Source organism: Aulonocara stuartgranti, assembly GCF_965226115.1.
Source record: "Aulonocara stuartgranti genome assembly, chromosome: 8".
Classification (NCBI taxonomy): domain Eukaryota; kingdom Metazoa; phylum Chordata; class Actinopteri; order Cichliformes; family Cichlidae; genus Aulonocara; species Aulonocara stuartgranti.
The window spans coordinates 26,227,351-26,255,028 of record NC_138959.1 but is presented as its reverse complement, the minus strand read 5'-3'; the positions used below and the strand labels follow the sequence as shown (position 1 = coordinate 26,255,028).

Genomic DNA, 27,678 nt, shown 5'->3' with positions numbered 1-27,678 from the left:
AGTACACGCAAAGACATTTAAATTGCAAACACAAATACATGAATAAAACGCTAATTAATCACAATTTAGTAATATTTATGATTAAACAAGCAGACAATGGAATAATCATGTCTGGGAGCCTGAAAAGAGCAAACTAAATATATGTAATGTTGATTAATTGAATTATTCTTGGAATAGTTTTTATGGGCAAAAACATGAACAAAGCAAGGTTAAAGGTATATTTCACCCGCTTCAGTGGTTCTTCTATCACTGAGTGTGAAGCACTACGTGTCCGTGTGCAGACCACCATAAATGCATTTGTTGCACTGACAGTAGAATTTCTGGCCAGCACACAGCTATACGCTGCATTTCAGGCAGAAGACTGTGACACCCTAAGAGGGGGTGAGGGGGGTTGGGTGTTCTTGTTACTACATAATCACAGACTGGAACTTTTTCTTTAAAATTTTACATCGTAACTTTATCTTTGTGGAATATGGAGGAAAAACATATGAAGTCTGACATGCTATCAGCTTGGTACATGAAATAAATGTTTAATTTACGTTCTTTTACAGGTGAGAATTGCAGAAATTTCCTTTATGTTGCACCATCAAACGAAAGAGGTAAGTTTTTTTGGTTTTTGTTTGTTTTTGGGGTTTTTTACATATAAAATGTTACTGCAAATAAAGACTTTTTCAGGGACATGGCAAAATTCTCAGTCAATCAGAGCCTTTATCAGTTTTGTCATCTCAAGGCTTAAAATAACCCAAAGATCTCTGTCATCTGTATGGCTGCTTTCTTGTGACTCTAAATAAGCAGATGAATCTGAAGTGGACGTTTCAGTAATTTTGTCAGTGTGATGAAATGCTGGCCAAAGTCATTTGGTTCTCCACTGACCCTCTTTCAGATATTTTTTTCTAGACATTTGTTTAAGCGTCTTTAGGCCTCCAAGTGATGTATTAAGTTTTTTCTTCATCTTCTTCTTCATCAGCACTGACTTCCTGTCATTTGAAAGTGAGTCAGGTTCCACCCCAGATTTTTTTCTCACATAATTATCCTATATTGGAAAAAAAAAATCAACAGCTATTGGTGACACCATGGAGTTGTGGATGACCTAATCACTTGTGCTGCTGCTAGGCAATAAGAAACCAAAACAGTAAATCAATCAGATCCACGTGGTTTTCTCCCAGTTAATTAGTGCCCCGAACGCTGCTGTTGTGCTAAAATCTGCCTCTCGTTGCATTCTCGGTGTTTAGCACACAGAGTACAAATGAAAGAGGATCTTGGTCTCTGGGTCTGACAAAGTCAGTGGGGAAGTGCGTTAAACATGCATTTTTCTGATGGTCAATCTCATATTCTCGTACTATTTCAAAATGGGGATTAAGCCACATCTGGGTCTTGGGTGGAGGTTGGAAACAGTCATCATGATGTCACGCACTGGTTGATGAACTACCATAGCCACAAAATAATCTTTCTGTTAACTTCCTGCTTTTGTTTTTCCAACCCAATATGAAAAACAAGGGGTGAGTGTGGATGAGAGCCCACAGACACTAACCCCCCTTGAAACAGCAACTTGTCAATCAGAAAATAGCCACACCCTAAATCATAATAATGTTTTGATCCCAAATGAGACTGACATAGAAAAATGAACAAAACCTATATAGCACATTAAACTTCATGATTAAGATCATGAAGTCATTAGGAAACTAATAACTGATGTCATTTTTAAGTAGGAAGCAGGGATATGCTCTCATGGACTTAGATACAATTGTACTTCTTGCTGTAACCCTCTGCAGGCTGTTGGAAAGAAAGCAAGTTGCTATGAGCTACTATTTATGTCCTATTTATTAATGTCCTAAAGTAAACCAAGCAGAAGAGAAAAATATCTGTGCTATATTTCCTGGCACCAACAGTGCCATTAATTAAGCAGATCCTCCCGTGGGTCACATTCACAGGGTCAAAAATGTTTCCCAAAATCTCAACTCCTAAATTTTAATTAGAGCTAGCACGTAGTGAATATATTATGTATATTATGTTTGATACTCAGTTTTTCTTATTCATTTTTTCTCAGTCAGAATTTTATAGTAAAAGTTCAGTTTATTTTGTCAGGAGGCAGTACGACATGACAGAGAAGATACGTATTGTACCAGACTTAGCAAAACAAAAAAATTATTTTTTTATCATAAAAAAATGGGAATATTTTCTAGACCATCAGCGGGGAAGAGAGGGGAAAATGTAAATCCAAAGCCTGATTATTCCACTGAGCCCAACCTGCTTCTTTATTTCCAGAAAAAACTGACAACAAGGTTTTTTGGGAGGGTTTCACTCAGTTGTAGTTGCTGTCAGAAATCTTCCTTTTTGTGTCATTTATAGACAGAGGTGGGTAGAGTAGCCAAAAAATTGTACTCAAGTAAAAGTAGCACTACCTCAACATAGTTTTACTAAAAATAAAAAGTAGCCATCCAAGAAATTACTCAAGTAAGAGTAAAAGAGTATTTAGTGAAAAAGGCTATTTGAATACTGAGTAACTGATCATAACATCTGATTTAATTTTTAAAAATGAGATAAATGGTAAATGGCCTGTATTTATATAGCGCTTTACTAGTCTCTAAGGACCCCAAAACGCTTTACACATCCAGTCATCCACCCATTCACACACTGGTGATGGCAAGTTAGATAATCAGACAGACAAAAATATAAAGTTTAGTGCAAATTTTAAAGACTGAAAAGCAAAAAAACATGAACATAACATGATTACAAAATAATAAATCTAAGCAGAAGAAACACTTTTCTAATTCATTATTGAACTAATATTTAGAGAAGGTGATATAAATATATGTTAGAATAGTATAATACTACAGGTAAAATACTTCCAGTGACAGTATATGGTGTTACTTTATTTCTCCAAATGGCACAACAGACTCAGCAGATAGAACAACATTAAAACAACAAATAAGAAGTCTCACTTCGACATAAACTGTAGATTTGTGTCTGTGTCTCGTGCATTTTTGGTTAAAACGTTTATTATTCATTCAGTGAAGTTACTCACACTGAGTAACCAGACTTTTTTCTCAAGAGTAGCAATACTTCATAACAATGTTACTCAAGTAACAGTAAAAAGTACAGTGTAGTAAAACTACTCCTAAAAGTATTTTTTTCCCAAAAACGTACTCAAGTAAATTTAACTGAGTAAATGTAATTAGTTACTACCCACCGCAGTTTATAGCTCACTCCTCCACTAAAACCAGATCCCCAAAAATGCCTTATTTCAGTATATTTCAGTAACACAAAGAACTGTAGTGCCTAAAAACTACAGCGTACATCTGTTTTAGAAAAATATTGCTGTCTTAAAATAAGAAAAAACAATTAACTGACACCTGTTTTGAAAGACTGAGGTTAACTCCCTCAGACAATGGCAGGCTAACACTTTGTTTCATTCAGTTGTTTTATACAAAAAGAAGAAAATTCAATAAAAATGCCATCTTTATCCTTTAATCCCTCCTACACACATGTGCTTCTTTCTTTTCTTTAACTATGCAAACAATTAACTGTGTGCAGACATGTAAAATGCTGCATAACAAGATGTGGGCAGCAAATTAGTAATCTGTAACCAGGCAACTCCATATGAGCCTCGCCGCAAAGACAAAATAGATCCTCGTATAAAGAGATCTTCAGCGACTGAAACAATAACTTGGATGCCAGACTCTTTAAACAGAAGCCTGTACCGTTGTCCCTGTACAACAGGTTTAGAGCATCCATCTCTTTGCAAACCATTTGCCAGCATCATGATTAAAATACTAGGATTTAGCAAAACAAAGAAACATTTCTATGGAAGGGGCTTAATTGCAGTGTTTTAAAGCCTCTATCTTTTCCACCTGCCTAAATTAAACTGAAGAAATCTTTTACTGAAGTCAATTTAAAGCAAGCAAGAAAAAGAATTTTTAGCTGAAGGACGTATTTATGTCCACAATTCATTCAGGGATATTTTGGGTAACAGGCATGTTACGTTTATTACACACCTTATGATTAATTAACCACACACTAACTGCCTGCCCTTGGGTGATATATGCAATTACACTACAGCGTACACTGACAGGTTTTTAAATCCGCTGATATTTTGTTCTAACACGTATATAGACTCCAGCTCAGAATGCTCTGCGTCTCTGGGTAGATCATGCTCTGTATCCTCTCCCTGACTGTGAAGGTTAATGATACGGGGGATGGGGTTGCCGGTGCACCTTTCTCCACTCACTCTTCCCCGCTTCCTCTGCCTTTTCACGTCTCTGCTCCCTTCCTTCACCCTTGCTCACCCATATTCTCCCTCACGCCCCAATTTCCCTTCTCTCTCCCCACGACGTCACACTTCAACACCACCATCCACACAACTTGATTTTTTGTCTTCTTCCTCTTGGCCATTACTTTGCTATAACAAACTGTTTTCACAGGTGTGCTGTGGCTGTGCATAGTTGCAGAGTGCCTCTACATTCTCCTGCTGGCCACCGGAGGCATCCTTATGTCCATAGAAGTGTGTCACATCGGCAACGTCATCGACGGGCTCAAGCTCAACGCCTTTGCTGCCATATTCACTGTGCTGTCAGGTGAGAAGCATTAATATAATTACCATCTTTGCCATCAAGTTAGTGAAAACCATCAAATCAAATAGTTGTGATTCAATGAGCGCTATTTTTGTTCATGTTTGTTTTGTGCTCTCCAATGAAAAGATTACAGATACTGTGATTGTTGTCAGTATCTTTTTCCACTTTAGATGAGAAGAGCTTTTATTTGGACATATTACTAACTATACTATATATAACTATATGTTGCTGCCATTAGTGAGTCTTATAGCCTCCCAAAAGTCAACTGGAAAACCTTGAAACTAGGTTAACTGGCTTCCAAAGTTAGAACTCATTGTTGTTCTCTTGCGTTAAAGGGAGGATTTTCAGTAAAGCCAATCATATGTGGGTAGCAGATACTGAGTATCTTCTTCTGCTTTCTACGTGTTTGTAACCAAAACCTGCTCAGACAGCGTTGGTCAGTAAAATAAAGAATTGAAATTTAAATCAGAAAGATGCTGCTTCCAGGAGTCTTTGTCTTCCATTTGTCACATATAAACTGATATGTTGCTTCCATTACTATTACTCCAGTTCATAACCGATAGTGTTCCATTGTTTGATTTTCATATCCAGTTATGCTTTTATTGCAACTATTTTAGATATGTGTCGTACTTAAAAAAAAGAAGAAGAAGCTATTGCTAATCCAGTGCTTTCCAGATGATTTTTTTGCAGGATGGGCCAAAGTCTTACAGTACTTTTCTGCATTCATTCAACTCATTCAATGTTTAATTGAGTCATTTTGACCAGTTCTCCAGCAACACTGGCTGAAATGCAGCCACAGCCTCTACCATGTTTTACAATTGACTTTAGACAGTCACTGTTGTACCTCTCACCTGATCTCTTCCATGCATATTGATGAGGATATACATTGGCAGTTCTTCCCATCTAGTTCACAAGCTCCCGAAAGAGTGTAACAATATGCCCTGAGGGGGGGGAAAGAGGTGTTTTAGAATTTACCCCCTCCAGGTAAAAAGTAGTAAGACAGATCAAGGACATTGGAGGAAATCTGGAGCTTTAGATGAAAACCAAAGCAGACAATTCAGATTTTTTATACTTAGCTCTGCATTAAGGGGTTGTGATGTCATCTTTGTACACGGGATGATGAAAGAATCTGAGATGATGGAGGAGCTGTCAGCCATGCACTCAATGTAAGGGACAAGGACAGGGCATGATTAGTTCCTGGAGGCAACTGCATGCTTGGGTAGGCTGGGGCTCAAATGGGAGGCGTTAGAACTGATGGCTGTCCTGTTTTTCTCTACTTCAGACTTTCCAAAAACCTGTGAATTGTGGTGGATCGTGGTCTCTTTGGTGTTCTGGTTTGATTATTGCTAAGAGACTTGACAGCCAGGTTTGTTATCAAATGCGCTGATAACTTGCACTATGAAGAAGAGCATATGAATTTGAATTCGAGCCATTTTTCAGTCAGTTGTAGTTTTTGTCGTGGTTTAAGCCATGCTCTCCTTTTTACAACTCACTAAACTATTAAGTTTATATTTATTTAAGGAGGAGGAAGTTAGCCTACCTTGCAAGTTTTTGCAAAAACAGAATATTTATGGATTGCTATAGTGCTGAAATGTGGAAAACTATCAAGAACCACATTTTGTTTTTTGTGGACAAGGGCCTTTCCCTTATTTTTGCACGCGATTACATTGGATAGCATGAGAATCTGAAACTCCAAAGTGAAACTTTCTTAACCTCCCTTAATGGCAAGGTTACTATTAAATTTTATTAGGTCCTGTTGAGGCATTGGCAGCTCCTGTGCACTCAAGAATGTATTTTTCAGCATTATGTAACGCACAAAAAGACAGCATCCTGTAACTTCACCTGATTTTGGTAACATACCGATGCACCAAATGAATAGTGACAGTATTGCATTGATGTTAGGCTCCTTGTCCATGAAGTCACCGCATTCTTTGCTAATATAAAACTGAAAAGTCATGCCCTGTAGAGGACCCCAAAATAAAAATTAACATTTACTGCAGGAACGTTTATCCAAGCTTTAAATACACTTTTGCTAAGTACTATAAGAAAACTATAGCAAACGCTTGAGATATATACTGATTTTATTCCGTTTCTGTTTAACTTTAAAACCACTGAGTCCTTAGTTCTGCTTCCTTGTTGGCATTTATCCAGTCATATATTCAGGCCAGTTGTAGCCTCTCAGCCCTGAAAAGATTTCCAGTCTGCCTCCCTCTCTCGGTGGAGGAATTAACAATGACCTTCTCTCTAATCCACTCTGTGAAAATGATCCCGACCACCACACTCTGGGCAGTGATTCAGCAATGAAAGATACTCGACTCCACGACAGTGACTCACAGCTTTTTGCTGCTTTGACAGGTGAAATTCAGAAAATGTGTTTTTAAAAAAACAGAAAAGGCTACAGGCTGAAGAATCGTACAACCTGTAAAACCGAGGTCCACACTTTGACCAATTTATTTAATGCTTAAAGGTTGTAACATATGTGTGTACTGTATCTATTCTTTAACTACAGGCAGTTCTAGTTAGACTATAGAAAAGACGCTTGTAGGCCTGGAGTAAAACTGATGCTATACTTGATCCACGGCTCACCCAAAATATGTTAGCATTTTGTGAAACACACTTACCAGCTTTTGTTATGTCAGTGACATGAGAGAATCAGTACTCTTCTCATCTCTGGCTAGAGACACATATTGTTTAGCATTGCTTAATTTAAAGACCTGAGGCAGCAGAGAACAGCTAGTCTGGCTTTATTGAAATATGTCTAAAACATGATAACGTCATAAATTAGCATGATGTGTTGGATTTGTTTAATCCATTCATAAACCGAAATGCAGTAATGTGCAAAAGTCTTGAGCCTTCTCATTTCTTGATATATTATGAGGAAAACGGGAAATACATGCAGAGACTGAAACATGCAGTCCTACAGCATATATGTAAAAAAAAAAAAAAAAAAATCCCCCGCTTGCCCCTGTGGGCGGTCAATCCTTCAAGCTCGGGTCCTCTAACAGAGGCCTGGGAGCTTGAGGGTCCTGCGCAGTATCTTAGCTATTCCTAGGACTGCTCTCTTCTGGAAAGAGATCTCCAATGTTGTTCCCGGGATCTGCTGGAGCCACTCGCCTAGCTTGGGAGTCACCGCACCTGGTGCTCCGATTACCACTGGGACCACTGTTACCTTCACCCTCCATATTTTCTCGAGCTCTTCTCTGAGCCCTTGGTATTTCTCGAGCTTCTTGTGTTCCTTCTTTCTGATGTTGCTGTCATTGAGAACCGCTACATCGATCACTACGGCCGTCTTCTTCTGTTTGTCTACCACCACTATGTCCAGTTGGTTAGCCACCACCATTTCGTCCATCTGTACTGGATATCAGCCACTTACTCTATCTGCCGGTGGTACATACTGTGCAGGGGCCTGTCCTTCCATGATGGTTCCTCGCCTTCCTCTTTCTTGGGTTTCTACTGCCTGAGGTATTCACTGAGCACGTGGTCGCTTGGGGCCATCTTCCTGATGTGTATATATATATATATATATATATATATATATATATATATATATATATATATATATATATATATATGTGTGTGTGTACTGTATGATAACAATATATAAACAGTCTGAACTGTTTTTCAAGCTTTCTTCTAAATGAAATAGACTTGAAGTAGACTTCAGGATAGTTTTCCAGGCTCCTTGATGGACATTCAAAGCACTTCTTTGGATGCTGGTTGCCTCTTTTTCAGTTCTCTGTCAAAATGATCCCACACTGCTTCAATATCAATGTTGAGATTCAGGCACTGGGAAGGCAAATCCATGACTGATAGTGTTCATTTTGTGCTTTTCTGTTCTGTGTTTCATTGTCATGCTGAAAAAAGCATGACAAAAAACCAATCAGATACTTTCCAAATCGTTTTGCATGGTGGATTAAACTCCGATGGCACTTTTCTGTGTTCATAATTTTATCAGTTTTATCAAGATCCCCAACACAGAACCATGACAAAGCCTGCCCTGTGTTTCATAGATGGTTGTACTTCTCTCCTGACCTTCCCAGAACCACACTGACAACGATTTAGATTCCTGTAATTTTTTAAAGTGATCCTGAGCTATAGTTTTCCAGGCTTTCTGAAGGTCTTTCAAAGTTTTCCTGTGGACATTGGCTGCTTTTTCACTCATTGTCATTCTAGTCTACTTTCTGTTTTTTAAGCCACTTAACATCACTATGACTCACTTAAACATATAAGCTGGTCAGATTTTCTGCTTGCATCAAGCTTGTAACTTTGCAGACATCTTGAAACCTAATTTAATTAATTAGCTAAATTAACTGTAATTTCAGTGGTCACTGGAACATAAATACTGCATGTATAGAATCACCAGTAAAACCAGAATAAAAGGTGTTTTAAAATGCTTTTAATGCCCAATACTGACTTTCCTACTGTAGGAAAGAAAAACTGTTCATTTTGGTAAAAGGTCACAACAAGGAGAGTCTCTATCAAGAACAATGTGGATACAGAGCAGTGTCCGAAAGCATTACAAAAAAATGGAAATATTACGTTTGCTCAAACCCAACGAAACTTTACTTCTTTGATCTAACTCTAAGACAAGACATTGCTTTGATTGATGCTTTTCTTCAAATAGTCTGTTTTAGTGAAATGTATTTTGTAGGAAATTGGTGCAAGAATGAGGTTTTTGTCTCTGCTTGGATCAAATTTTCTGTCATATTTGTCTTTTTCAAAGAATCCGGCTTTATGTCTGTGAAGGAAAGCCCCTGATCAGAAGGCAAAGTTTTTAAAAACTTTAAGAGACCAAGAAGATTAGAGAAATTCATTCAAGAGACATATATGGATATGTGGTGAGCCTGAGGCTGCATATTGATTAGTTTGACGTTAGAGTTGGATTCCCCCTAGTCTGACTGTTGCTTTGATTTTAGTACAGAGTAACCCAAGTTCTCTTTTGATCCTGTTGGCATATGAGGCAATGACGGAGCTATAGTCTTACTAGTTAAGTGTCCTCAAAACTTCATATCGTGTATCAGGTGCCTTCTTAATCCTATATGACTTTTTTTGCAGATGAATACACTGGGAATGACCTACTTTTTCCTTAAACTGGAATATTTACAAAAAAAAGAAGTAAAAAGCAAATTGAAAGTTCTCATTCAAATAGATTTGTATAAAAGTGATATGGGTAATGCATCATATTTATCGTCATGACATCAGCACCACCCCACCCTGCTTGTAATCACAATTACTTCAAACCTACATTGCCATTACATTCAAATCACCACAAACTGTATATAAAAGATGGATGCAAGTGTCTTAAACATGCATTATTTCTAATGGCCAGCAGGGAGGGATGTTCAAAAAGGCATCAAGCTACATGGAAGTCTATGGAAAAACAGCCTTCAGCTCCTTTGACCTTAGTAAGACTTTTCCTGATCAGTTCAGATCAGTACCTTACATATTCCTCTGGTTATCAGTTTTATCACTCCTCATTTTAAAATCACCAAGATGGCAACAGTACTAACACTCTGCTCAAGCCTTTAAAGTTTGAGTTCAGGTGACCATCTTTTGCCTGGCATAGACTCAAGTGAGAAAATGCACCTCCAAACCTATTGTCAGTTTAAAAAACTGGTGAAGGTTTAAAACGTTGTAGCAAGGATGTTATAAGATGGAAAAGATAACTGAGATTTACCTGATTTTTTTATTTGTCACTTGTTAATCATATTGACAGTTTGCTTTTGTGTCGTTGTGGATTGTGCATCACTGTGAATCGTGAGACTTTATTATCTCCTTTCCAAATGGGAATCTCTGAGACTGACAAATGAAGCTAATCAGAAGTGCCAAAATCTGCAGTTCCTTTAATGGCCAACTGAAGCTAGATCCATATGTGAGTCAGTCCCCCAGACTCCAGTGTTGAAATGCCCAAGTAATTGGCATTTAAAAAGCCATTACTTTACAGTAAATGGATGTAGACGATGCTGGATGATTTTATTTTATCTTCTATTTATTTCTGGTGCATTTTACTGGCAGGGGCAGGCTGAAGGTTGACACCTTTTCCAGGGTCTGTCTATCACAGCAGAAAAACTACTGACCATCACTCAGTCATCCTGTTGTGGTCTTGTGATATTTTCATTTTCACCTGATAGGTGCTGAACCTAGCATGCTCTCCTGCAACTAAACTCAGGAGTCGTGTTTTCACACACTTACCCAGTGTTTTGCCAGCTGTAACGTTCAGTAAGATAGCGAGTGAACTCTCAACCCAGGCCGTATGTGTCATGTTTTATTTATATATGGCTCGCTGTCTGAAGAAGTGAGCTGTTTGCATAAATAGAGGGGGTGAAATCTGTGAGGCTGGTACTCAAGTGTGAGTGTAGTTTTTATTTCTCTAAAACACAAAATCATTTAGAATTTTTTTACGGCTTTTGTTGCAGTTCGTCGGCTCTCAAACATCAACGGTTTAGTGTCCTTGTAACAGTTTGTTTCTCTTTTTAATGGGCTGAATATGTTATGTTAATGAGGTCTGAGCTGAAATTTTATTACACCTGTCAGTTATGTGACGTATGATGAGGCGTGTGAGGTGATGATGAAAAACAGACGTATTGGGGAAGTAAAAGAAAGAGAGGCTTACTTTGATGTGAGGAATGAACTTAAGTTGAGCTGAATTCGGGTAATTAATGTGAGCAATGTGAGTAAAAACTTCAGTTTTTGTGCTGAGTGTGTGTTAAAAAAAATAAAAACTGTGGTTTTAATAGCGGGTGCCTGCGGAACTGCCAATTTGTTCCAATAGTAAGAGTGGTCATGCTAACTGTACTGTGTGTGACAGAGACTGCTGCTCGCTAGTGTATAAAGAGCCTGAGGGGACAGAAGGAAATACTGAGCAATCTGGAGCTATTTTAGGTGATACTTAACAATCTGAGAAAAATGTGACATGTTTCTCATAAACAAAACCAAAAAAGCATTTGTATTCCTTTAATTATATTTCGCATTACTTTTAGAAAATCTTTTTAAACATTGCAGTTTATTAAAAAAACAAAACGGTTATGCACCATTTAAATACAGCTTATTAATACAATTTTTCTTGATATGAAAGAATCTTTTCTGACTTTTTCAAAAAAGCAAGTTTCTCCAAACTCTCTATTCTCCATTTGTGTTACACTCTAACTTGCCAACTGTCAGCTATTTTCTGCCTTTTTCATGCTGCCCAAACAAAAAGAGCCTCAAAGTTTCATTCTAATGAGAAAGCTATACACAAGACAAACTCTGAAACTCTGGCTTTTTCCACTGGACCATATAGATGAAAGGAGTTCAAAACATAGACTTGCCTTCAGTTGATAAGAGCACATAAAAAGACCTCTCTGAAAACTACAAAAACACCTTTGAAAATGTTCAAGTTTATAAATATGAAATAAAATATCCATAAAAATTAAACTCTACTTCAAAGAACACATGCTCTGGCGGATTAGATTAACAACACTTACCGGTAATACGCGTGTTCTCAATTTTAACAACTTTTTTTTTTTCCACCTTCCAGCACCTTGTCTTAATACCTGCAGCTTAAAGCAACTGATCTCCAAAGCAAGAGAAACGTGGCACAGCAGCAGCAACAAGTTTACTTATCTCTGACATGGAGACAAACATCTGCTAGATAACCACACTTTCTGTTTCTATTTCTTAAATTAGTGTGTGCCTAGTGTACTAAAGTGTGCATGGATGTGTTGCTTGACTACTTAAGGCACAATGAACCTGTAGTTATTTAAGAAACTACCAAAATATAACAAGAAGTAACAATTTGATTTTATGTTGGAGGACTGCAGATGTTTTATATGTACAGAACAAATATTTCAGTGTCAGTGGAGTAAAGCAATCGTTATGTTAGAGAAATCATCTGCTCACCAAGTATGTGTAACCTAGTGACAAGCCTGTGAATGCTGGCTAGTAGCACAGTAACACAGCAGTACTTGTTTTTTTCAGTCCTGTATGCTGGGCTGCATATTGTATGCTTACAAGTGTACTAATCTATCCTTAGATGCTGAAGAAAAACAGGACGCCTACAAGCTCAGGAGAAGCTATATTAGCACAGTAAAAAAAATATGCATAGAAGATGCACCTAGTGCAGCTGCTGTGATAGTGTAGGTAAGTAGAAATGCACAGATCAACCAGCCAAAGATCAGAATCAAACGAGTTCCAGGATTCTCAGCCCTGACTGACCAGTCAGCCTCATGTATGACATATTATGAGTCGTCCTGTTTCATGCCTGTGAAAAATCCACAGTGGTGCAGGGAAATGGTTGTGTGCACACTCACAGGCATACACTAATGCCACATTCCTTAATAAGTTGGAATTTCTTAGTGTCACAATTTGAATCTTGAATGCCCCCTCAACTTGGATTTCCCACTTGGAAGGTTGGAGTAGCCCTACCAACCCTCGAGGTAACGGTCCAAGATGGCAGCACTGAACATGAGCAAAAGTAAAACTGTAAAACCTGTCCTGCCAATGTTGTGTATGTGTGACTGACTAAACAAGCCATATGCAGAGCACTGACCAGGCTCTATACATGAATGTGCTCCAGCTGTTTTAAAAGCAAAAAAGTTTTATGTTGTATTGATACATGAATGGCTCTAACTAGCTTATCTACCTAGCAAATCCTGTTTTTCTTTTTTGGAAGGCCAAGTTCAGAGGTATTTGGACCGCAGCAAAACATGCACTATGACTAAAGACACAACCCACTATGAAAACATACAAAACACCTTGAAACAAAATTATTTGTTTACATTGTAAAGAAGCTAACAAAGACAACAACCCAGTTTTAACCAACATAATTTAATATAAAAAGAGCAGCTTAGAAAGGCAGCTTCTCAGAAGTAAAGATGAGGAGAACCATCCATCCATTTGCTTCTGCTTATCCTTTTTCAGGGTCGCTGGAGCCTATCCCAGCTGTCTTAGGGCAAGAGGCAGGGTACACCCTGGACAGGTCGCCAGTCTGTCGCAGCGCTAACACATAGGCACAGACAATCATTCGCACTCACATTCACTCCTATGGGCAATTTAGAGTTTCCATTGAACCTAACCCCCCTAAGTGCATGTCTTTGGACTGTGGGAGGAAGCAGAGAGAACCCACACAAACACAGGGAGAACATGCGAACTCGACAAAAGAAGACCCCGTCCTGATCCTGATGGTAGAATTAAACTCAGGACCTTCTTGCTGTGCGGCAGCAAAGCTGACCACCATGTCACCATGCTGCCCCAGTCCCACTGTTCAAGAACATGTGTCTATAAGTTGTGGGAAAATTTCATAATAATGATCTTCAGTGTAATTGTGAAGCCTGTGAATGCTCTCTTCTTGTAGTCAGAGGAATTGAAATTTGAAATTAGTGTTTTCTTTTTTTTTTGCACACATCCTCCTGACTTTTTCGGTGAAGTCCTTGCACATTTCAGCAAGCCATATTTCTCATGAACCACATACTGCAGATATTAAAACAGCGTTGGTTTGTAGTAGAAGAGTGAAGTTGTTCAGACCTTCAACCTATAAACATTTGAAGCATTGCAAAATGAAAAATAAAACAAAGAAGACCCAACACTGTTGACTAGGTAGAATACTATATCAGACAGTATTAGGGCAGTGGTGTTAAAAAAGGGGTACTACACAGTAGTAAACATGTCCCTGTACCACACTGTTAGACGTGTTGCTGCCATTAAATTACAATAAGCTAATATTATTTATCAGTTTAAACAATTGGGTTTATTCTTTTCTTACTTACACTTTATACACTATTCCAACTTTTTGGTATTGTGGTTCTATTATTTACTAATATTCCAATACGAGGGAATATGTTGCACAATATCTCTCAACAATAAATGTTTTTCGGTCTGTACTAAAATAATTCTGCTGTGTTCTTGTATGAAATCACACTGTGACGTCCTGTTTCTGATGTTCTGACCAGATACTCAGAAAAAGACTGTTCTTCAGCCAACTGGAATTAGACGAGGCATAATGCCCCACAAGAGAGAGAAAAACAATTCATTGCTCTTCGTGTGTTTGTGACTTTGAGTAAAGCATATTGTTTGTGTATAATCTTTCACATGAGAGCATTGCAGATTAATGACATGCCCCTACTTGCAGTTTGGTGTTGTTGCTGTGCATAATGTATAGCTACAATTTGATAGGTCTGACATGCCGAAAAATGAAAAGTGTAAAGTTTGACATATCCTGTGACCGGTATTGTATTAGCCACAAAAAACACATGTATTTTTTCTTTTTTCATATCCGCTTTGTCGTATGACAGATTTCTCATGCAGTTCTAAACGCAGGATTAAAAGCTCAACCACCTTTTGTACACTGGATGAATAGTCATTTTCCAAACAGCGTGATAAAGGACAAATAATCCTTAGTGTCAGACTTCAGTTGTAGCTTGTGCACAATGACAAAACAGATTAAAAAAATCTAGGTGCCCCCTGTTGACTGTGAGAGAGCTTTGCAGCACAGATTAGGCTAAACTGCTTTCTCGATGTTGTACGGCTGAACTGGATCAAAAGCGTCACATCTCTGAGGCTGCTTGTATATGTTAAGTGCTTTGACACTAAAAATAAATAACCTTGCAATGGCATGTATTGACTTCTTTTGGAAAAAAGTGACCTTGTGTTAGGAGAACAAGCATAATTTCCAGATGACAGAACGTGCTGAGACTCGGGACTGCGATTTGTTCCACTCATCCTGATGCACGGCTGCCTCTGATCTGCATAACATTATGATAATGTAGCACTGTCATATCTTTAGGAATAAACATGAGCTCTGATAGGGATGAGATGAGAATTTAGGTGTTTGGTACTGAATCTGGTGCACTCATGTTCGGCCCAGGGATTTGTGGAGGGGGGGGGGCTTATGTGGTAATCGGATTGGTAGGCTACAAATCCGTAGCTTTTTATTCCTGTGCTGGTTTGTGGGCAAGGCAAAATCCAGCACAAAAAAATCAGGTGCAAAGATGAAAATAATAAATGAAGCGAAGCACAGAAAACCAAGCAAGAGGCAGACGAGGGGAAGAGATGGGAAGAATATGAAAGGACAAAGAGTATACCGGATAAGTGGAAGATGCTGCTAATCTCTACTTTACGTTTTGCACCCAGTTCTTGGTATATATGGATTGGACTCAGTTGATGGCTGCTGAAACCTCCAACAAACAATAGTTGTCCTATTACAGGATGAAAGCACGCCTGTTGAGCATGAGATTTCTTCACATAATGAAAAGGGTGTAAATAAATAGGAGATGTCTTGTAATGTCTGGGCTATCTTTTATTCTAGCTTCTCCAGCTCAGTACAATCTCCCATCAGTGTTATCCAGCTTGCTGAAAGTCAGAGTGTGCTTTTTGTTTCCATCTTTTCCATTCATAAAGAGAAAAAAATATTAAATATGATTTACACAAAGATAGGAAATTTTAACACCTTTGCTGTTTTCCATTTTTTACACAAAATCAGATTGGAATATTTTTCACAGTTGTTCTTTCTCACATTTGCCACAGCAGACAATTTTATCCTGCAGATATGTTTGCACTACTGTAAATAAACTATGCCTGAAGTACACAGGAAGCTGAACTGGTAGATGTAACAGGAAATGGTACCAAGATGCTAAACAGCTTATATTCTAATACATTTAACACTGCAAATGTGGGAGAAGTACAAATGGCAGCAAGCATGTCATTTGTTGGTGTTGTCTATATCTGTTAGTTTTTTCTAATTTCTAGTTTTAATCTCAATTTTTGGCATTTATCCTGCAAACATGCCCAGATAATAAAGAGCTGCTTAAAAAGAACAGAGCAAAAAAAAGCAGTATGAATAAATAATATATGCATAATAGAGAAAGACTCTTTCGTGGCTAGAGTTTTCATTATTACCATCATAAAAGGTGAAACACTGTACTGCGCTATTAATGAACCGTTTGTTTTTTAATAAAATAAAAACTAAAGAGTAAATTTGTTTAGAACGAACAAAAAAGTATGTTTGTGGCAGGCACTGCTGCATCCAGTTAATGGTTCCTCTGAGTATAAAGCTTTATTATCTCTAATTAGTAGTACATTCAAAAACTTCATAATTTTAACAAAGTTGAAAAAAGTTAAGTTAGTTAGGAAAGCTTGTGCATGTTCTTATCCATCATTTTCCTTTCGTATTTTCATGTATTCTACATGGATCTTAAGCTAGTTGGAAAGCTAACTTGCTGCCCAAGATACATAGTTTTACTTTTACTTGCTCAGTATCGCAAGTAAAAGTACAGAATGTTACTGTTTGGGTTTTTTAAATCATTTGGCTAGAAAAAAAAGCTACAGCTACATAAAAACTTCAGCCAATTCACAAAGTAAGCTAACTGTCGCTTGTTTGCTAACTACAGCTCATGTGCTAGCAGTAGCAACAGCATTGCTAATATATTTTTTTTCCTTGTTTAGTCTAGTGTGTGTGTGTGTGTGTGTGTGTGTGTGTGTGTGTGTGTGTGTGTGTGTGTGTGTGTGTGCGTGCGTGTGTTATTGTATTGCAATGACTCACACGTATCTTTGAGACGAATGTGACCCTGAGGACACTTTGACAAGGCAGTTTTGAGTCCTTTCATAGGTTGCTATATATAGTTCTGTCTGTGGATGTATTTTATCAAATTAATAATATCAGTATTATAGGAGAGCTGATATTAAAAGCTAATATTAGCTTTTTTGATAATCTGCTAGCGACAGCATTTATAATGGCCAATAAATGAAAATTTTAAACTCGAAAAAAGATGTAGGAGAAACACTCCAATCCACCAGGGGTCGAATGTTGGGTGTTTTTAACAGTAAATTATAGGGAAATCTATTTTCCTGTCGTGTGTCTAAAAGAAAAAATATCGCCTGATATATCAGAATATTGGAATGCTAAATCACCACATCTATATCATTGGGGTGCATTGCATCTGTGCTAGATGCTTTTCTGAATGTTTACTGGTGTGCAGTTAGGATTAAAGGCAGGTGAGAATAAGGCAGTGCTGGGAGAAATTCAGCTCTACCCTCCTACCATTACCTGAGGTCTGAGGTCTGGGTTTCTCTGCTCCACTGCTGCCAACACAACCCAGCCACAGATAAGCAGCCAAAACTGGATGGATGAATGCTTCTACAAAATATGTTTTTCACCAGCGTGTTGCTGGTGTAACTCAACTGTTTGATTCAAATGTAGTGTAAAAATTACAATTAGTTAAAAACCTTTGTTGTTTTCCTTGTAAATTGCATATTGGCCTTGAGCTGAGCATGCCTAGCAACAGAAGCTTAAAGGGAACAGGGTTTAGGGAAAAATGAATTGTCTCTCTGTTTTCCCCTTGACTCTCGTGGTCTTCATCTCACAAACAGTGGCACGCTGAGATTGGCTGTAATTACCATATTTATGCCTTCATTTCTTTCATTGCATTAGTTGATCCTATTCCCAAGCAGAAGCCTGCTTATGTGCAAAAGTAAATAACTCCACCAACACTGCTGTATTCTGAAATTTACTGCAAGATTTATTAGCAGCAGCAGCACTGTGAATGGTATTGTTTTCACCTCGTGAGTCAGCTTGTCATCATGGGAAATTGTGGGCCTGGATATACCTACTTTAGCAGGAGCTGCTCACAGAGGCTGTTTTGGGAGCAGTAGCTGTGCCATGTTTTCAAATAAAACGGTAAAATACACCCAGTTTATAATTAACTAATAGTTAATGAAAAATAGTACATTAATTACTCACTAACATAACAAAAAGCTCTCTTCAATGAATGGTTTAAAACACCGACAAAGTGCAGACACAAGGATGGCAAAAGTGAAAGGCAAAGTTACTAGATACTAGTTAGGTCTGCTATAATATATGGTTGGAGATGGTGGCACTAACAAAAAGACAAAAGTGGGAGCTGGTGGCGGAGTTGAAGATGTTAAATTTTTAATTGGAAATGATGGACAAGATTAGAAATGAGTACATCAGACAGACAGTTTGGGATTCATGGATGTAGAGAAGGAGGATATGATGTGTTTGGTGTGACAGAGCGAATCTTATGAGCTTAAGAGATGCACTCAGTGGCCACTTTGTTAAGGTAAAAATACTAATCCATCACTGTAACAGGGACCCAGTGGTTTCAGGTAAGTAGGCATGGTGAAGATGTCCTGCTGATATTCAAACCGAGCATCAGAATGGAGAAGAACGTTGACTTAAGTGGCTTTGACGGTGGGAGGGTTGTTGTTGCCAGGCAAGCTGGTCTGCCTGGCAACAACCTGGTCCTTTCAGAAACTTATGATCTACTGGGTGCTTCCCACATAATCACCTCCAGGGTGTACAGAGAATTGTCAGAAACTGGGAGAAAATGTGTTGTTGATGTCAGAGGTCAGAAGAGAATGCCAGAATACTTTGAGCTGATAAGAAAGCAACAAAGCTCCCTTGGTTACATCTGCAGTACGCAGAAGTGCATCTCTGAATGAACCAGGTGAAGCAGATGGGTGCAGCAGCAGAAGACCACGCGATGTACCAGCTAAGAACAAGAAACAGTGGCACCTGCTGGGTCATAGGCTAGCCAAGATTGAACAACCGCGTGTGATTTAAATGCCGCAGCTTATGTAATATTTTTTAAAAACTTTTTTATCAGAGTTCTCCGTGTTGTTCCCAGTTCCTTGGTGCGCTGCTACTTCTTCTGGTTATTAAGGAATAAATGAGAAAATAATAATGCAGTAGACAAAGAAAAGTTGGTACACCTGAAAGTTGCATTTCACTGTTTATTTCTCACAGTTTTAGTTTTATTTTGTGCTCCACTTGGACTTTTCTGATTGATTTTTCAGCTGTTAGTGAAGTCTTGTCTATTTTTCTTTATGTATTTATTTCGTTTTAAGAATTTGTGAAATAAGTAAAGAAACAGAGAATCAGTGCCTAGTCTGGCCACATAGTTAGAATTTCAGCTCCTGTAATATTTCTCTCTGTATGTGATCATTTGCCAACCCTAAAAGAAATACATTCTGTAGATAGCAGCACTGCTCGGTGTGACTCGCTTAAACAGTGACTCACTGTAGCTCAGTACCCCTTGCAGTAAAATGAATAGTGAAGGAAGCATGCAGATTCAGCAAATACAGAGTATGACTAATCAGTCCATGTGACAGTGTTATTGAATTATTAGACCATTAATACTCATTTTTAATAATATTTTAGTTAGTTCTGTGGTTTCATATCCTGGGATTGGTCAAAGGATATGTTAAATAGCTGAGAGGTAGTTAGAGAAAATTCTTCTGCTCTATTTTATTGCGTTCTTAGAGGTTTAAACTTTGTGTAATAGCAGTGTTTGACATGTATATGGTTGCAAACAGCTGCTCGTGTATGCGTCGTCATGTGTTACATTGTGCAATACTGCCATCAAGTGGTGGCTATCAAGAAATACACTTAGCAGGTTCTTTGGCTGCCAGTGTGGGTAAATCTTATTGATTTATCAGTGTTTGTGTACGTGTGTGTGTCCAGGTCTGTTGGGGATGGTAGCCCACATGATGTTCACCACAGCCTTCCAGCTGACAGTCAGTCTGGGCCCAGAGGACTGGAAACCTCAGACATGGGACTACAGCTGGTCATACATGTGAGTGATGTTGGTTCTTTTTATTTTGCTCCCAAGCAGCCAGACATTCGTGTCATTTTTAAAGTGCTCTTGAACAATAATTCTCCAGGCTTTCTGGAAGTCTTTCAAAGTTTTTGTTCGGACATATAATCTAAAAATCAACAAGGTTTGTGAGTCACTCCAAGCCGAGTTTGGAGAATTTTTCTGAGCATTAAATTCTGACGTCTTTTTTAAATTTATTTGTAGCAAAATCGGTGAACTGACTGTAACTCAACAATGATTCCTTCTAATCATAGTTTTGTACAGATAGCACATCTATAAATTACACATTGTCATGCAGCCATGTGCAACACCATGTGTAAGGACATAACTGCAAGATGTTTTTTGCATGAAACTCCTTTTCTGTCCCATTTAGGATTTGAACATTTATGTTCTGCTCACTGCCAAATACGTGAGCTTGTTAAACTTCAAACATGAGCTTTTACAGGGGCGTTTTTTTGTGTTCCTGTGCCTCCTGGTACAGTAAATTGTCCACAAATTATGCCTTGCTTCAATGCAATTTTAACAGTTTGCAAAGCCATCTGTGGGCCAGACTGAACCTTTCAGCACCTCAGTTGTAGCCTACTTTTCAGTCTTTTCATCTGCTGCAATCACAGGTCCAAAAACTGAGCTTGTTACAGTTTTTTCTGATTGCTTAAGCACATTTTTTGTAACTATTGGCTAATTTTGCAAAACTCTTCACACAAATAAGAAAACCTGTCACCCAATAATCAAAACATTGTAGTTCTCTTGCAAAAGCAAACACAGCTAGATTAACTCTTCACACCTTCGTAAAAATGGTGTTTCCGTATCAAACAGTACACACAAGCCATCATCTACTAAGCACACAATGCGCCAACTGCACACTGATGGTATGAATACAAAACACATCTGGCTTTTGCTTCCTCTGTGCACAAGGTAGGCTATGTCAGTTTGAGCTCATACTTCTGTCATAGATCCATAAGCATAGAGGAATCCAAACTTCAAGTACTGGTGTTTATTCAAACACATCAAAACAAACACAAGTGGTTATTTCCAAGTATAGGATTATTTGCAATCGCCATAATGACTATATGGGTTACTTGGTCTGCAGTGAACATGCTTCCTCTGCCCCCAGCATCTGGTCATCTAGCAATTCTGTAAAGTAACAATTTCCGTATTTTTACATCACTGGTATTGGTGTGTTTCTCATTGGCATATGGCAGTGCTACAAATCTTTGTGCGAAGTGACTGTACTAACCGATTCTCATTTCAAAATGTCCTTATGGTGCTTGCTACAGTGTAGCGGCTCGAGTTAGGCTGGACCCGTTGGCCAGCTACCCTCAGGGTCATTCCACGGTTGATTACATGGTCCACTATTGTAGCTCTGATGTCATCAGTGATTCTATTTCTTACTCTTCCTACCCTTCCTCTCCCCCTCCTCATCTTCCTCTCCCCCCTCCTCGTCTTCCTCTTGCTCCTCCTTGTCCTTGTCGTCCTCTTCATCCTACTTCTTCACCTCCACGTCCTCTTCCTCGGCCTCCTCTGCTTCTCACTCTTCCTGCTCCCTCCATTGTACTCCGCACACACAGCTTACCTGTATTATAGTGCTTAGGCTGATTGCAAAGTGAACGAATTATCTAAGAAAGTTTTCACATGTGAAAGTGTGCCAGACAGTTGGCAAATTAGTGTTAATGATAGCCATACATGTGTATACTTTTGCTAGGAGTGTGTTGGAAATTTGGTAATTGAGTGTTGTGCAGTGAATTGTGCCTACAGTTTTGCAAAGTGTGTGTTACAAAATTGCAAACTGAGAGCAAAGCAGTTTTTGTGCTTTTAGTTTTGCAAACTCAGTGAGTGGTTTTGCTATAAGTCTGACTAGTTTTAGAAATTGTGCTACAGGATTCACAGTTAGTGTTTAGGCATTCGGTAAAAACTGTAAGTGGATAAAGGAAAAAGCCCACTCTACAAGATAGCTTAGTCTTTTCTCTTTGTGTCTCCTGTGCTGTTGCTCTCAGCCTACTTTTCTGTATTTCTCCTTACCCCGCTCCCTCCCATTACAGTCTTTGTAGTAATTTCTTTCTTATCCCACTGTTTCACCACTTGGCCCTTTGAGTCCTCACTTGTTTGTTCTCCCAAAGCATTGAAATGATTTGGTAAAATGTTCTATACATTGGTTATTTCATTTTTGATCAATTTAAATTGCACAAGAACAGCAGAAATATGTAATACTTAGTTTAACCATGCATTGCAGTTCTTTTCTCAACTTTTGTGTGCTTTGTGCTAAACTTGGAGCCCAGCTGATATTGAATTTTAAATCACTGAGTACTGGTATCAGTATTCAGTGATTTGAAAGGCAAACATTTCAACAGATTAGCCAATATCTTTTTCTTTTTCTGTGTTGCTAGTGGGAAAGCTTGTATTTATCAATCACTATAAATACTAATGTTGATAAATCAGCACACAGGTAATACTGGCCAGTAACATCAGCCTGACAACAAATGGGTTTGGCTCTAGTTAAACCTCATCAGTTCGATCTTTATTCCTTGTTAAACTAACAATTATGCCTGAATAAAGCAGACAGGTTTGCAGGGCTTTTGTGATGAATCAGCGCCACCCGGAGGACAATTCCTCCTTCACATTGGCTGGACTTTTATTCTGCAAAAACACGATGAAAGCACATAGACAGTTTTTTATCAGCATAGTACATCATTTCTGGTGGTTATTTAATATAGAAAAAAAAGAATCTTTTACTCATAAATATCATAATTTATGCATTCTTGTAAATTTAGGATCAAATCACTAAATTACAAAGAAAAGAGAGCCAGTTTTTGGAAGCCACCATCTTGCACCGCTGTCTTGAATACAGCAGACACAGTAGCATAATAGTGTTTTATGTTCATGGCTTGAGATATACGTTGCATGCCTCATTAGAAGATCACAAACAGCTCTTTCAAGCTCCAGCTATTTAGCATTAGTACATGTATATTCTTATCATTTCCTTCTCATTATGCCTCTGTCCTCCTCCTCTGCTTTTGTCTCTTCCTCATTTTCACCTCGTCCTCTTCCTCTTTACCTCAAGCTTCATCTCCTCAACTGAAGTCGGGGCTCTAACACAAGAAAAGGTTCATAAATATGCTTATTTAGTCTCAATATTGTCGCAATTACTTACTCACCGTCTCTGGACAATGAGCTGAACAAAAACAGCAGCTGGTTTTAAGCTAATATTGTGCCAGCTGGTGTGCCAGACAGCTGAGCTAAACAGTAGAATGACACCCTACACTTACTGCAGATGACCAGCAGTCCTACAGAGTTTTTTGTCCTACAGTGGCCAGTGTAGCTGAGATTTATGAACAAGATTCAGTCGACTGCAGTCTGCAGTCTTTTGACATCTATTGGGGTGGCTGTAGCTAAGGCAGTAGCGTAGCACACCTACTAATTAGAAGGTTGTTGGTTTGATCCCTGTCTGTTCCAGCGCTAAAAATGCTAACCTGAAGTTGCTCTCTGATGCATCCATTCAGACTGTGAATGTTTGATAAAAAGGCACCTGCATAGGAAAAACATAGAAAAGTGTTCGTGTGACTGGGTGTGACTGGGTGTGACTGGGTGTGACGGGGTGTGACGGGGTGAATGAGGCAAGTTGTGTGAAGCGCTTAAAGTAGAAAAGTGCGATATAAGCACCAGTCCGTCTACTGGTGAGATTGTACATACTGCACCTTTAAAGTCACCTGTTCCTGATTGCCCTTCCCTCCTTGTATTTAGTCCGTATCTATAAACATGGTTTTTGTGAGGTAGCCATTGTTGTATATGCAATGTTTTCTCTTACTGACTCACCTCTCTGTACCAGAAAACCCATTCGTTATGCTAAAAAGTTCACAGTGTGCTGTCATTAAAACAGATTTAGATTGTCTTAGTCTATAAATGTGTGAATAGCAATTTTTAAACAATGGTGCACACGTGTAATATGCTGCTGTAAAATTGATAACTTATCTAAACAGGCATGTATATTTTTTTAGCTATTGTTTGTCTTCTGATCCCTAATCAAAGCAACCCCTTTGTTTACTTGTCAAATAATTATTATTACTTGATCGTGACAAAAAAAATTACCTTGACAGTATTTTATGTTGTCACAAAGTAACTGTTTTCCCAAGATATCAAAATAATATGACAACCTGTTTTCAGTAGTCTGAATTTTGGAGGAAAGAGGCTTTTTGTGTTTTGATCATTAAATAAAAGAGACTTTCTATCAAGATAAAGTTTTCAAAATCATATTTTCATGTTTCTATGAATGCTTTCACTTGAGGATGCATTTGTCATACCTAGTCTGCTATCAGTATTTAACCTCTTAAGCCCCAACGCCCCCTGATACGGGGGCAAAAGGTAGGCTTGGGGCTTAAGAGGTTAAAGTAAGGAGGTGGAGGTGCCAGAGTTGAAGAATGTGACATTTTTATTGGGAGTGGCCACGATTTAAATGTTAGTATATCAAAGGATTAGCTCAGGTTCTGTAAAGGATAGAAAACTGAACAAAGGGTGTTGAATATGGAGCAAATGAAGGAGTTCATGGTGTTTTCGTTTCTTTCCTTAGTTTGGCATGGAGCTCCTTCACGGCCTGCATGGCATCCTCAGTCACCACCATCAACCGCTACACCAAAACCATCCTGGAGTTCAAGCACAAGCGCAGGAACATTGAGAAGAACCTGAAGATCAAGCAGAAGCTGTTGGAGCTGGACTCTCCGGAGCAGGTGTGGGACATGTACATCAGCTCTGTGCCGAGCACTGCCGAGGAACTGCTCGACCTGTCGTCAGATGGACGCAAGCTGTCCAACACCTCCATCTTCTTAGACCTCAATGACCTGCCAGATCCACAGGGAGAGGAATACTGCTAGACAAGCAGCGTGTAGCATTTTGAAACATGATTCTGTCACTGTCATGTCCAGTGTCTTACAAGGATGTAAATACTTTAAGGATAATGAGATCATGATTGAGACCTCTGGGGATTTTAAGTGATTAGCCAAAATGTTCAACATTTAGCATCGTAAATCACAGCACTAATTTGGAAGCATATTTCTGGTCACCTGATAAACATAACTCTTGTTTGGTCTTCACCATTCCTGAGAACTACAACAGGATGTTTAATTTCAGGTTTTTCACTGTGTTCAACAGATACTTGCTGACGGGTGATGACAGCCATGAACCCAAAACCATAAAAGCACAGCAGGATATTACATATTTTCAGCATAATAACTTCATATTTAAGGCAGAAGATTTAAAGGTTTGGGGTTTTTTACACATCCTTAAAAAAATCCAGTTTTAGTTTTATATTCATGCGTCATTAGCAAGGTTACAACAATTATTGTTATTAGCAGGAAGACTATTTACCTTACTTTGAATAAAAAGTCAATTAAAAAAAACTAACTTGCATTTTCAGATCATCATATCATCTTTTGTTAGAAAATAATTTAGCCCTTCACAAAAAGCAGGGAAGGTATTTACTCGGAACTTATTCTGTATATTTGTGTAGTGACAAAACAACAAAAAGATCTGAAAAATAAGCTTTTCACCATTTAAATGATGGTCAAACCTGATCTGCTGTGGCACAGCATATCAACAAATATACTGTCAATATACAGTAAATGTACCATTGAAGCTAATTACACTACTGTAAAATTCAAAATGAAGGTTTGCCGTCTCCTCAGCAATGATCTCAGTGATTACAGTGATTGTTTATTACCTCAGAACTCATCAAATGTACATGGAAATTTGATTTGGAAACTTATCCTGATTCTGATAAAAGTCAGAACATGATATATCAAAGACTCTACAGGGACCCAGTTGGTTCAGGCCAACTGTTTAAAGCTAATCAAGCCTCCTATAACCTACATAGCTGTCCCGTTAAAACTGGGTTATAGCCTTATCCAGATTTCTGAAACCAAAACATATACAAAACATAACTGGGATACTTCTGCATACACCGATGCTCAAATGGTACATGTAGCTTCTTCCATGTCTAGTACTTCTAGTCGCTGAGCCCACCACAGTGGTTCTTCCCCGTTCATAAAAGATAGACATACCCATCATAATGTTTTGAAATCCTAAGTGTTCCGGCCGTCTCCATCAGGGGGCGTAACAAGCATGGTTCAGATCTGATGAGAACCTGAAGACACTGGATGAAGGTTAGCTGTGCACCAAAGCATATAAATATCATCATCTATTGAAACTAGCAACATTACAGAAATGTTTGCTCTAGTTGTAAATCATCTGAGAAATAGGATACATTTTTCTTATTGGCTGTACAGAGGCCACTCTTCAGTCGTTCTTATTTTCCATGTAGGAGTCACCCCATGGTGGCCGTTAGCATAAATGAGAATAGGTGAAGCTGAGGAACCTAACAAAAGCCAAGAGAAAAGCTCCATAGAAAGGACAGTGATCTGATCGCTTCTTCAACATCTCCAATTAGTTCAGTGAGGCGTAAAGAGTCTTGGGTTGCTGAATTTTAAAGTTTAACTATTGATGAAGGTGTACAAAGTTGCTAAAGCTGCGTGTGTCCATGACTCACTCAGCTGTAAATAGACATTGCTGGACCGACAGTATCCATATATTGATACACTGCCTCACACCTAACCAATCATGTAAACCAAATGGGATTTAGTGGCATCAAACACACTGCATTAGGTCTTTAGAACCGAGAAGTACGACCACGATCGAGGAACTGTAGCAGCATTGCTCTGTCTAACACATGGAAACAAAAGATGATTTTAAGGTGTATAGCAAGAAGGTTCTGGGGGTGGAGGATGCCTGCAGGCCACGCTGAGTGCCTTTACTTCCAGCAGCATGCCTCCGCTCACGCAGCATGCTCTGTGCTCACAACATATGAATAAGGGCAGTGGTGTTTCTCTGAAAAAGTGACTGCTTTAGAGGAAACATGTATCTGTCTGTGCAAACTGCCAAAACCCATCAGCGAGAGAACCGCGCGTCTTTTGAAGCTCTCTGTGTTAATATTTACTTGATGATGGGGGTGTTTTTCTTGTATTGACACACTGGGATTGTTGCTACTTACTGTCATTTAAGTGCATTTCAAAGTATATCTTTGCGTACCTTATTTATTTGTTCAGTTTAAAGTGAAATGTAAACGTAGATGACTTGACAGCTTATTCTTCTTGAGTTTAAATTATCTTTGACTCTCCTGGGTTGCAGTATACGCTGAAGCATGGATTGTTGTGTTTTTACGAGTATGTCATGACTTATTTACAGTGGCATTTTTTGTGCAGTGTTCATTAGTTGCTTTTTTGTGGATAATTGTTTTAAGCTTAATATGTTAATATGAATAATACGTTTTTATGAAAAGATTTAATTTGAGGCAATCAAGGAGCATATGTGATAATAAAGAAGTTGTTTTTATCATATTTTCTGCTGGGCTTCAACCCCACAGTTCCTTGCTTTCACCACAAGATGGCGGTGTTGCCTAACTTTGAAATTAGCAGAAATTGGTGAGCCAACGCACCCCCATACACACGCATACATAAATATGTTTTTTAATCAAAAGA

The 27,678-nt window shown here is 38.5% G+C and overlaps 1 protein-coding gene across 1 annotated transcript in view; it reads left to right on the top strand.

Moving 5' to 3' along the window:
- gsg1l2b (gsg1-like 2b) overlaps window positions 1–27,624 on the top strand; it is a 28,286-nt gene extending 662 nt beyond the window's left edge. The window contains exons 2-5 of the mRNA XM_082544143.1: window positions 552–599; window positions 4,422–4,574; window positions 20,026–20,137; window positions 24,720–27,624. Coding sequence (XP_082400269.1) covers window positions 552–599; window positions 4,422–4,574; window positions 20,026–20,137; window positions 24,720–25,020 — 614 coding nt within the window. The 3' untranslated portion in view covers window positions 25,021–27,624. The remainder of the gene's footprint in view (window positions 1–551; window positions 600–4,421; window positions 4,575–20,025; window positions 20,138–24,719) is intronic.
- The last annotated feature ends 54 nt before the right edge of the window (window positions 27,625–27,678 follow it).